At 40.9% G+C, this 12,594-nt stretch overlaps 1 protein-coding gene across 1 annotated transcript; it reads left to right on the top strand.

Moving 5' to 3' along the window:
• Positions 1–3,896: 3,896 nt before the first annotated feature.
• On the top strand, positions 3,897–4,840 carry LOC123952207 (olfactory receptor 9A4-like). Its single transcript, XM_046021493.1, is given in 2 exon segments — positions 3,897–4,302; positions 4,305–4,840. Coding segments are annotated over 2 exon segments (942 nt in total).
• The last annotated feature ends 7,754 nt before the right edge of the window (positions 4,841–12,594 follow it).

The following is a 12,594-nucleotide window of genomic DNA, read 5'->3' as shown; positions in this document are numbered from 1 at the left end:
ATTCACAGCACTCCCCAATGTCTATCACACAGCCACCTACCTTCTCACCCTCTCAACCTCTGCTCCTCCAGCAAAGACACTATATTTATTAAAATATCATTTACTTTAAAATGATACATACAGATGTTCTTGTAAACACACAGAATACTTTTCTGTGAATACAGTAGAAATGTATAATAATGATTTATAATATTTATCCCTAGCAGATGGATTCTCAAGAGAATCAAGCAGATGGGGAGATGGATATTTGCACTTTACTTATGTCCTTCCATTTGAACTTAAAATGATGACCTGACTAATTTTATGAAAAATGAAATTTGTTTTACAAAGTTTAAGATGTTTTAAATGTGATTTTGCTATTTTACCTAAATCCAAGCCATCCTCACTTAGTATTTTGTTGTTGTTGATTTTGAATATCTTCACTTTCACCCCTCAATTCAAGCAGCATGGGGAGGTGATCCGAGAGCATTTGAAGATTGAGAAGGGAAATGTATGGCTGAACAACCACAGTTGGATAAATGTTGGAGGGCCTGGAATGGGCTGTAGACTTAACAGAATGTAAATTTGGAGTAGTTGGCCAGTCCTCTCTCTCTCTTACATGCTCTCATAACTGGACAAAGGGTATGTGGTGGAGAGTGTGCAGATCCTCTGGGAAATATGTGTTTCATGAAAACTTGGAGATGATGAAGAAGAAAATTAAGTGGCCTCCAGGTTTGGATGTGTATCTTTTGTAGGGATTAGAGGACTCATCAACTTGAGGGTAACTTAGGCTCCGCAGGGATAAATGGAGTCAGGGAGAAGCACAGAGCAGATCAGGAGGCTGACCAGTCACAGCTTGGTTGTTGTGATGAGTAAAGGTCTGGGAGGAGGGCATCCTGGACATTGAGAAATTTCTGACAGGCAGTTTTTAAGTTTGCCCAATGCACAGAACTTTTCCAGGAGCTAAAACTTGATTATCTGGGCACCTGGGTGTCTCAGTCAGTTAACTGACTGCCTTTGGCTCAGGTCATGATCCCAGGGTCCTGGAATTGAGTCCCACATCGGGCTCCCTGCTCAGTGGGGAGCCTGCTTCTCCCTTTCCCTCTACTCCTCCTCCCTGCTTGTGCTCTCTCTCTCTCTCTCTCTCAAATAAATAAATAAATAAAATCTTAAAGAAAAAAGTACAACTTGATTATCCTCAGAGGGAAGAGTGAAAGTTTCTTCAGCTTTTCCTTGACTACATCCCTAGTGTGTCTCTGAGCCTGTGCAAATGATTCCTTAGTGTATAACTATCCTTGGGGACAGAAAAGGTAGAGAAAGAAAGAGGCAGAGAGAATGAGGGAGGGGGAAGATAGGTGGATTCCTCCCAGCACTACTTCTAGACTTTTCCTAAGCTCCTCTGTGTGGATGGTGTTCTTTGCCATGAGTGGAGACAGCAGGAGCTGTGCCTGTCTCCTAAGCACAGCTCTTTACTAGCCATGGGTAGTCTGGGCTGATGCCTGAAGAACAGTAGAACTTTCCAGCCCAGTCCCCATCTCTGGAGGTGAGTGTCTTCCAGGTATTCCCTTCAGTGAAGGACAGAGTAGAAGAGCATTATCATGAGAGGGTCTAGGCTTTGTTGCCATATAGAACAAGGATGCTTAGAGTCTGAAGAGTGGAGTAGGGGAGCTACAGAATAGATGACTCTCCATCAGATCATTGCTCTCTGGCCAAGGGCAGGTTGATGGTACCTAGTACTGGCAATGGGCGTACTCTGTGGCATCATCCAAGTCTGTGTTCTTTCATTTTTCATTCTGTCTTTCTTATATCTGCTTGCCATCTTGTTGGGGCTCTCCTGGAAGACAGAATGCAGACTGACTGGGCGGTACTTTGGAGAAGAGTGAATGGAGGGAAAAGTAGTCAGGTTGGATACTTTTTGTTTCTTCTTTGATCTATTAATTGATATATTTATTCAAAAATATTTATAGAATATATACTTTGTCAGAGTCTGTTCTTGTCACAGGTGATAATACACGAAATGCAAAGAAGTTGCTTCAAGGCACTTCATTCTAATGTGGGGTTTTGATGATAAAGTAAGAAACAAATGCATTTGAGGTATTGATTTGAGGTATTGATGAGAGCCAACAGAAAGAAAAATACAGCCTAAAGAGGTTAGAGAGTAAAACTGTGCATGTATTGTTTTGGAGAGGATGAGGGGGAAAGGGTCTGTGGAGAGGATATCTTTGAGCAAAAACCTGCATGTGGAGAGGGAAGGAGCCCAGTTCTCCTGAGGAACTGTGTATGATCTATATCGGTGTCTTCTATCATTTTTGCATACCCTAGGGCTCTGGAGAAAATGGAAGTTCCTAGATAATTAGATGTGCTCTTTGGAATTTTCCAAGTTGCTCAATGGGACTGACCCTGTGGCAGTTTGGTTAGAGGGATGGGCTGCCCATTTGGAGGTCTTGTGTCCCTGCTGGAAGTAGAGATTTGAGACCTGGGGAATATGGAGGATTTTGCCTCTGTATCACAGGTGTTTTCTTTTCTTCTGGTCCTAGGGTGGATACTGGAGTACAGATAGGAGTTTCTTCAGGACACTTCCCTCCCTGGTGTCAATTACTGACCTGGTGTCAATTGCTGACCAGATATAAGAGTTAGAGGTCACTAATGGAGAGCTGGGAGGCTTTTCCTGCTTGGAGGATATACACTCACTGAAATGAGAAATGGAGGAAGGCTTTTATCATGAGAATAAGGAGGAAGAAGTGGATAATCCCCTCCAGGGAGCCAGCTCTCCAGAAATCAGGGAAAGACTCAATATTTTGTCTCAAAATAGCTCTTTCTTATGACAATGTCCTAGAGAATTCCCACTTGCTAACAACGCCACAAAGCTGACAATATAATTGAGGGAGAAACTTCACCCGAATGTATACAAATGGCGCCTATGTTTAGAGGATATGGAGGAGTTAACCTTTCTGGCTGATTAGACAAGATTGGGATTAGCTTCATTTATAATGTTGAAATGTAGCAGGATTTTTTCAGGTCATGGATATAAGAGGCAGAGAAGACACTTTTGGGCATTCAAGATGGAAGAGTTGGTGGTATAAATGAATAGGTTGTGTCCAGGGAAGTAGACACAGTGGTAGGTGAGAGCATAGTTGGAGGTAGGATGGCTGGTGAATTGAGAGACAAGGGTAGAGACAGAAGTGCATGAGTTTTCATGCCTAGGGTGTGGTGTTAGTAGGTATTGCTGATTTACTTTGGCATATATATTTATACTCATACATTATACATGTCCTTCATAAAACATTTAGCACTGATCTTTTTTTTTATAAATTTAGATTCAATTAGCCAAGGTATATATTGGTTTTTAGATATAATATACAATGATTCATCAGCTCAGTATAATACCTGGTGCTCATCACATCACATGACCTCTTAATACCCACCCAGTTACTCCATCCCCCCACCCACCTCTCTTTCCTCAACCCTCAGTTTGTTTCCCAGAGTCAATAGTCTCATATGGTTTGTCTCCCTCTCTGATTTCTTCCCATTCAGTTATCCCCCAACCCCTGTGGCCCTCTGCACTGTTCCTTATGTTCCACATATGAATGAAACCATATGATAATTGTGTTTCTTTGATTGACTTATTTCACTTAGCATAATACCCCCCACTTCCATCCATGTTGATGTAAATGGTAGCTACTCCTCTTTCTGATGGCTGAATAACATTCCATTGTATATATATGAACCACATCTTCTTTATCCTTTCATCCACTGAAGCACCGATCTTGTATAGAAAATAATACCATTGTGTTGTGGATTCTAGGAATAGGATATATTTGCTCAAGTTGGAATTGTCCTTAATCTTTTTGCAATCAAAAGCCTGTTTTCTCTCCTTTGCTCTTTAGATTTCACAAGGAACAAGAGCTCAGAACTAAATGTTGGGGAATCACTCTAGTGCCACTGAATTTTATCTCCTTGGCTTCCCTGGCTCCAAAGAACAACACCATCTTCTCTTTGCTACCTTCTTCTTCTTCTACTTAGTGACATTAATGGGAAACACGGTCATTATTGTGATGGTGTGTGTTGATAAACGTCTGCAGTCCCCCATGTATTTCTTCCTTGGTCATCTCTCTGCCTTGGAGATCTTGGTTACCACTATTATCGTGCCTGTGATGCTTTGGGGATTGCTTCTCCCTGGGATGCAGACAATATCTCTGGCTGCATGTGTCACACAGCTCTTCCTGTACCTTTCTCTGGGGACCTCAGAGTTTGCATTGCTGGGAGCGATGGCTGTGGACCGTTATGTGGCTGTCTGTAACCCTTTGAGATACAACATCATTATGATAACCGAACCTGCATCTGGGTGGTCGTTGTGTCATGGGTGTTTGGGTTCCTTTTTGAAATCTGGCCAGTATATGCCACATTTCAGCTCACCTTCTGCAAATCACATGTGGTGAACAATTTCTTCTGTGACCGAGGGCAATTGCTGAAATTATCCTGCAATAATACCCTTTTCATAGAGTTTATCCTATTCTTAATGGCTATTTTTGTTCTTTTTGGTTCTTTGATCCCTACAATCATCTCCTACACCTACATCATCTCCACCATCCTCAAGATCCCCTCTGCCTCTGGTCGGAGGAAAGCCTTCTCTACCTGTGCATCCCACTTTACTTGTGTTGTGATTGGCTATGGCACCTGCTTATTCCTCTATGTGAAACCCAAGCAAACACAGGCAGCTGATTACAACATGGTAGCATCACTGATGGTTTTAGTGGTGACCCCTTTTCTGAACCCATTCATCTTTACTCTCCGGAATGACAAATTCATGGAGGCCTTTCGAGATGTCATGAAACGCTGCCATCAACTCCTCAAGGGGTAGCTGTGTCCTGAGGACAATCATGGACTCATCATCATGGACCTTGGTTATCTGAAAACACTAATTCAAACTGAAATGATCCATTTCATCACCAAGTGGTTTGTAATATGCAAGGGAATGCTACAAAATTCTTCATGGGAATTTTAAAACACTGACAGTGTTCGACTTTATAATCAGATGATTTCCTACATGGGAGATCTCATTATTATATTTAACTGGATGTATATGTTTATACACTCTTCTGTAGTTATAATACATCTTACAATATAAATTTAACAGGTGCAAATATACAAAATATGTGTGGGTTTTTTTTCCAGAACACTCAGCTTTTTTTTTTTTTTAAAGATTTTATTTATTTATTTGACAGAGATTACAAGTAGGCAGAGGGGCAGGCAGAGAGAGAGGAAGGAAGCAGGCTCCCTGCTGAGCAGAGTGCCCGATGCAGGGCTCGATTCCAGGATCCTGGAATCATAACCTGAGCCAAAGGCAGAGGCTTTAACCCACTGAGCCACCCAGGCACCCCAACACTCAGCTTTTTGAGTGGGAAATCACGAAAACTGTAATTCATTCTGTGGTTGACCAATGTTTTGTTTCTAGGTGCTGAGTCATCTTCCCATATGTTGTCCTGTGCATTCATGATTTTTTCAATGCTTAAAGCAACATCTATTTCTTTTGTGAGTTACCCCACGTCCTGCGTCTGATTCCAACCTTTACTTGAGGTTCCTTCCCCCAGGTACCTGTAGATCTTCCTGACTGGCAGTTGTGAGAACGAACTCACTCCACAACCTTGCCTCCTTCCCAGCCTCAGGGCCAGATGTGTGTTAATCCAGACATGTCTCTAATTGGTAGACTTTCTCAGGGTGAAGAGGGAGCGTCTTGGAAAGAGGCATTTTCTTATCTGGCATGACTCCCGTTATCATGCCAGCCCCAAATGTGGGAGGGCAATGGGCTGAGTTCTGGGACCTGAATTGACAAGGGCAACTGACATTGCTGTGTCCCTGGGCTGAGGCAGGAGTGTAGGGAGGGTAGAAAAGTGGCAGCCCCTGGCACTTCTCCTCGCAGTCCTCATGTTCAATCCTGACACAGGGCATGTGATTTCAATTCTCCCTCAGCTACATTTCTGTTTTCCCTTCCCTTCCCTGCTCCACAGAGACCAAGATTACCAAGCTGTATTACAGCTTTACATGGAGCTTCCTAATCCACATCTCAGCTCCTATATTATCTCCTCTCAGCCCCTTTCCTGTCACACCATGATTGTCAAAATGTTTTCCACTCTCATGTGGCTAAGCAGGGATCCAAAGACTGTGCACATGAGATTACCTTCCCAATACATGTATGTCGTGACCTCACCGAAGAGGCTGGGGAAAAAGAGATGTGATCTACATAACTGAAAAATAATGTTTTGACTGGAATGTGTAAGACTATGTTAACCAAGGGAACCATGCATAATCATAGTTGTATTGTTAATAATGTTTCCAACTGGGGGTATGAGTTAACATTTCTGAAATTCTGTTCATGTGTTGTACAGAGGAATGAATAAAGTATAACAAGTAGCGCGAACTGGGTCTGTCACTGCGGATAGGTGAGTTACAGAGAAGCAAGAGGAGAAGGCTAGAATCAGGCATATGGTACTGGATTCATGTTGGAGCATCCATATGTATGCATATTTCGATGAATATATATCTATAGATACATATGTGGATCAATTAATGTGTGATATAAATAAATGATATTAGAAGTGACTCTTCTTTTTCAAAAATATTTTGGCTTGTCTATTACCATTCTCTTTCCATATAAATTTTAGAGTCAGTTTGCCCAAAACTCAAAAAACCTTGCTGGGATATTGATTGAGACTGTGTTGAATGTGTAGGTAAGTTATTAAAGCTCTACAATATAAGACTCCCTACATTTATGTATGATTACAAATTTTCTGCCTCACCATGGGGTGGATAGGGGTTCTTTGAGGATAGGAAGTCAATCCCTGTTCTTTCTTCTGTTTTTGATACTCTTTCTTTAGGTCTCATTTCAAATGTAGGCATATTTGTCTCTCCTCTGTGACACTAGGCTTGCTTCTGAGTCTTCTATGTGCATGCAACAGTGGGTTTTCCTTCACATTTTATACCTTTATATTATCATGATACCATTGTATAGAACTGTCTGTTAGGCTTTGCAACCCCTCAGATGCCATATACCTTTATCAGGCCATTCTAGTATTTTAGAGTCCTCATCCATTTTTCTTGCATCCCCCAGCCCTTCCAATATGATTGCCAATACTGTGTTTGGACACTGTGCCTGATGTCATATGTTGTTTTCAGGTACCTCAGCAGTAGTTAGCAGTTGTGTGCTGTTTACTATTGACTGTGAATCAGAGGAGTTGACCCAGCCCTGGAGATTTCCCTATTCATATGCCATATCTGAACAGTTACTCTTATACAAAAATATTCATATAAGTCACTATTAATAACTCTTAAGAATTAAAAAAAGGGACAGAAGCTTTATTGATAATCATAGCAATATTATTCACAGTTGTAAAGAAGGAGAAATGACTCAGAGTCTTTGAACAGATGAATGCATAAACAAAACATGGTATAGACATACAATGGAAGTTTATTCAGAGAGAAAAAGCAATGAAATTCTGATACATGCTGTAACATGCATTATCCTTGAAAACATTGCCAAGTGAAATAAACCAGACAAAATAGAACAAATACAGTGTGGTTCCGTTTATGCAAGGTACCTAGAGTAGTGAAGTTGATGGAGACAGAAAGTAGAATAGTGAGTAGCAGTAGGAGCTTGGGGAGGGGGAAAATAGGAGGAAGTAATTAAAGCGTACTGAGTTTCAGCTTAGGATGGTAAAGCGTTCTGGAGATGTGATGGTTGCACAAGAATGTACCTAAAGCTACTGAACTGTATATTTAAAATGGTTAAAAGTGGTAAATTTGTGTTGTGTATTTCTTACCACAACAAAAAAGAAAAACTATCAAATAATCATAAATGATTTGTATAGTGAATCATCAGACTGTTGCTCTTCCCCTTCTGATCCATGGTGCTCTTCGTACTCTTCAGTGGTAACTCTGTTCAACTGTTTCTTCTGCTAGTTTACATTTAAAAACAAGGCTGGAGAGTCCAAGATGGCAGAGGAATAGGAGACCTTACTTTCGTCTGGTCCCAGGAATTCAGCTAGACAGCTATCAGATCATTCTAATTAGCTGGGAACTCAACTGGAGATCTAAGAAAAGAATGCAACTCTACAGATAGAGAAGCGACCACTTTCTGTAAGTTGCAAGGTGTGGAGAAGAAGAGGCAGCATGTGGGAAGATAAACCACAGGGGGGAAGGAGCCTCTGTAAGCTGGCTACTGGAAAGTGATATAGCAGCAGAGTACAAAATCAGAATGTAGAAGACTACTCCAGTGAAGGAAGTCCCTGCCTGAAAGGTGCTCAGGGGATAAAATGGAGGCAGAATCCTAGGTGGGACAGTGTGGTCTCAGGATCCTTGGGGTCATAGGAAGACCGGGGTACCTGAGTATGACAGTTCCCAGGCATGGGAGAAGCTGGCTGCAATCAGGAAGCCCAGGAGCAGATGCTTAGCTTGTGGTTGGTGTAAACCATGAATTGCAACACAGTAGGGTGACTGTTCTCTGAGCTGGGGCCCAACAAACGGCAGAACTGGGGAGACCTCCCTTCCTCCCCTAGGAGGAGCAGCGCTGGAGCACACCAGAGGGTTCTGCAGGATTTGGAGATTTGAAACGGGGTCACATGCCTGAAATAGAAATGCTCAGCCACAGGCTGGGTTAGCATGGAGTAAGGAGGAGACAGGAGTGAATGACTGCTTTTCCCTGAGAGTGCACTGAAGAGTGGGGCCCTGAGCTCTCTGCTCTGGGGCTGCAGTTGGGGAGGTTGCCATTGCCGTTCTCTTCCTCTAAAACTTCTACATGTAAAGCCTTCAGCAAACAAAAGCTGCAAAGAGCAATCTGGAGCCACTGAGTTAGCCTGGCCCTATGGCAAGAGCAGTGCAATTCTTTTTCTTTTCTTTTCTTTCTTTCTTTCTTTTTTTTTTTTTTTAAGATTTTTAAATTTGTATTGACAGAGAGACAGTGAGAGAGGGAATACAAGCAGGGAGAGAGGGAGAAGGAAATGGGTGGGACTCGATGTGGGACTCGATCCTGGGACTCTGGGATCATGACCAGAGCCAAAGGCAGATGCTTAACGACTGAGCCACCCAGGCGCCCAAGGGCGGTACAATTCTGCTTGGGGCAAATACACTTGAGAATCAAAGCAACAGACCCTTTCCACAGATGATCAGCAAGAACATCCACCCAAGACGAAGTTTACTGTTCACTGAGAACTATAAAACTCCAGCGCTAGGGGCAAACAGTGAATAAAATTCATCCCCCCTGATGATTCTTTAGTCTTTCAATTTTAATTTTTTTTTCTTTCCATTTTCAACCAATTTCTTATTTTATCAACTCTTTTAAAAAATCTTCTCTAATTTTTATTTTTACAATTATACTCTATCCTTTCATTGTATTTAATTTTATTTTTGTATATATATAAGTTTTTCTTTATTTATAGTTTTGGGATGGAGTTTCTTCTAACTGACCAAAATACACCCAGAATCTAGTGTATAGCTTTGTTCTCTTCACCTATCCGATGATTCTATCTCTCTATTTTTTTGTTAACATTATTTAAAGTTTTCATCTTTACAGTTACACTGTATCCTTTTTTAAAAAGAAGATTTTATTTATTTATTTGACACAGAGAGAGAGATCACAAGTAGGCAGAGAGGCAGGCAAAGATAGAGGGGGAAACAGGCTCTCTGCTGAGTGGAGAGCCCAACGCAGGGCTTAATCCCAAGACTCTGAGATCATGACCTGAGCTGAAGGCAGAGACTTAACCCACTGAGCCATCCAGGTGCCCCATATTGTATCCCTTCAAGGTATTTAATTTTATTTTGGTATATATGTTTTTTTTTTCTTAACAAATTTGAGATGTTGTTTCTTCTAAAACACTAACCAAAATACACTCAGGATATAGTGTAATGCTCTATTCTGTTCACGTGTTTGTTTATATTTCCTTCTCTCTCTCTCTCTCTTTTTATCTTTTAATATTAAATTTGATTTTTACAATTACATTCTATCCTTTCATTGTATTCAGTTTTATTTTTGTACATATATAAGCTTTTCTTTCTTTACAATTTTGGGATCTAATTTTCTAACAAACAGACCAAAATACACTCATGATCCAGTGTATTGCTGTATTCTGTTCACTTGTCTGATTATGTTTTCTTGCTCTTTAAAAAACAAAAACTCTTTTTAATTTTTTTTCTGGGTTTAGGTCTCTCCTGATTTGTTTAGTGTACATTTCTCTGGGGTCATTGTTGCCATTTTAGTATTTTGTTCTTTGATTCATCTATTCTTCTCTGGACAGAATGACAAGATGGAAAAATTTGACTCAAAAAAGAGAGCAGGAGGCAGTACTGACTGCTAGGGAACTAATCAATATGGACATAAGTAAGATGTGGTAACTGGAGTTCAGAATAACGATTAAAAATATACTAGCTGGTCTAGAAAAAAACCTAGAAAACTCCTTTCTGGGGAAATAAAAGAACTAAAATCTAATCAAGTCAAAATAAAAAAGCTATTAATGAGATGCAATAAAAAATGTAGGCTCTACCTGCTAGGATAGAAGATGCAGAAGAGAGAGTTAGTGATATAGAAGACAAAATGATGGAGAATAAAGAAGCTGGGAAAAAGAAAATCAACTACTGGATCATGAGGGGACAATATGAGAGATAAGTGATACCATAAAGTGAGACAATATTAGAATGATTGGGATCCCAGAAAAAGAGGAAAGGGAGAGGAGAAGAAGGTATATTGGAGCAAATTATAGTAGAGAGCTTCCCTAATCTGGGGGGAGGAAACAGGTATCCAAATTCAGGAGGTACAGAGAAACCCCTTCAAAATCAATAAAAATAAGTCAACACCTAAATATAAATAATGAAACTTGCAAATCTCAGAGACAAAAAGAAAATCCTGAAAGCAGCTCAGGATGAGAGGTCCATAACCTACCTTTGACTGACAGTAGACCTATCAACAGAAACCTGGCAGGCCAGAAGGGACTGGCATGATATCTTCAGGGTGCTAAATGAAAAAATACACTGCCAAGAATATTGTATAAATCTAGGAAGGAACTCAAACACCTGGAAGCTAAAGACCACCTTGCTTAAGAATGCTTGGATCAACCAGGAGATCAAAGTAAAACTTAAACAATTCATGGAAACCAATGAGAATGAAGACACTTCGGTCCAAAACCTATGGCATACAGCAAAGGCGGTTCTAAGGGGGAAATACATAGCCATCCAAGCCTCCCTCAAAAAAAATGGAAAAATCCAGAATACACCAGCTGTCTCTACACCTTAAAGAACTGGAGAATCAACAACAAATCAAACCAACTCCACACGCAAGAAGGGAAATAATCAAGATTAGAGCAGAGATCAATGAGGTAGAAACCAGAGATACAGTAGAATGTATCAATGAAACTAGAAGCTGGTTTTTTGAAAGAATCAATAAGACCGATAAACCATTGGCCACACTAATCCAAAAGAGAGGAGAGAAAGCCCAAATTAATAAAATTATGAATAAAAAGGGAGAGATCACTGGGTCATAGGGTAGTTCTATTTTCAACATTTTGAGGAACCTCCATGCTGTTTTCCAGAGTGGTTGCACCAGCTTGCATTCCCACCAACAGTGGAGGAGGGTTCCCCTTTCTACTGGGTATTTACCCTAAAGATACAAACATAGTGATCCGAAGGGGCACGTGTACCTGAATGTTTATAGCAGCAATGTCTACAATAGCCAGACTATGGAAAGAACCTAGATGTCCATCAACAGATGAATGGATAAAGAAGATGTGGTATATATACACAATGGAATACTATGCAGCCATCAAAAGAAATGAAATCTTGCCATTTGCGACGACGTGGATGGAACTAGAGCATATCATGCTTAGTGAAATAAGTCAATCGGAGAAAGACAACTATCATATGATCTCCCTGATATGAGGACATGGAGAAGCAACATGGGGGGGTAGGAGATAGGAGAAGAATAAATGAAACAAGATGGGATTGGGAGGGAGACAAACCATAAATGACTCTTAATCTCACAAAACAAACTGGGGGTTGCTGCGGGGAGGTGGGATTGGGGGAGGGGGAGCGGGCTATGGACATTGGGGAGGGGAAGCAAACCATAAGAGACTATGGACTCTGAAAAACAACCTGAGGGTTTTGAAGGGTCAGGGGTGGGAGGTTGGGGCAACCTGAGGGTTTTGAAGGGTCAGGGGTGGGAGGTTGGGGGAACAGGTGGTGGGTAATGGAGAGGGCACGTTTTGCATGGAGCACTGGGTGTTGTGCAAAAAGAATGAATACTGTTACGCTGAAAAAATAAATAAAATGAGAAAAAAAAAAGGGAGAGATCACAACTAAGACCAAGGAAATAGAAACAATCATCAGAAATTATTACCAACAGTTATATGCCAATAAGCTAAGCAACCTAGATGAAATGGATGCATTCCTGTAAAATTATAAGCTCCCAAAATTGAACCAGGAAGAAATTGACAACCTGAATAGACCAATATCTAGTAACGAGATTGAAGCAGTGATCAAAAACCTCCCAAAAAACAAGAGCCCAGGACCTGACGGATTCCCTGGGGAATTCTACCAAACTTTCAAAGAAGAAATAACACCAATTCTCCTGAAGCT

The sequence above is a fragment of the Meles meles genome, chromosome 10, assembly GCF_922984935.1.
Source record: "Meles meles chromosome 10, mMelMel3.1 paternal haplotype, whole genome shotgun sequence".
In the NCBI taxonomy this organism is placed as follows: Eukaryota; Metazoa; Chordata; class Mammalia; order Carnivora; family Mustelidae; genus Meles; species Meles meles.
The sequence above is the reverse complement of the archived record's forward strand: the minus strand, read 5'-3'. Positions and strand labels throughout refer to the sequence as shown.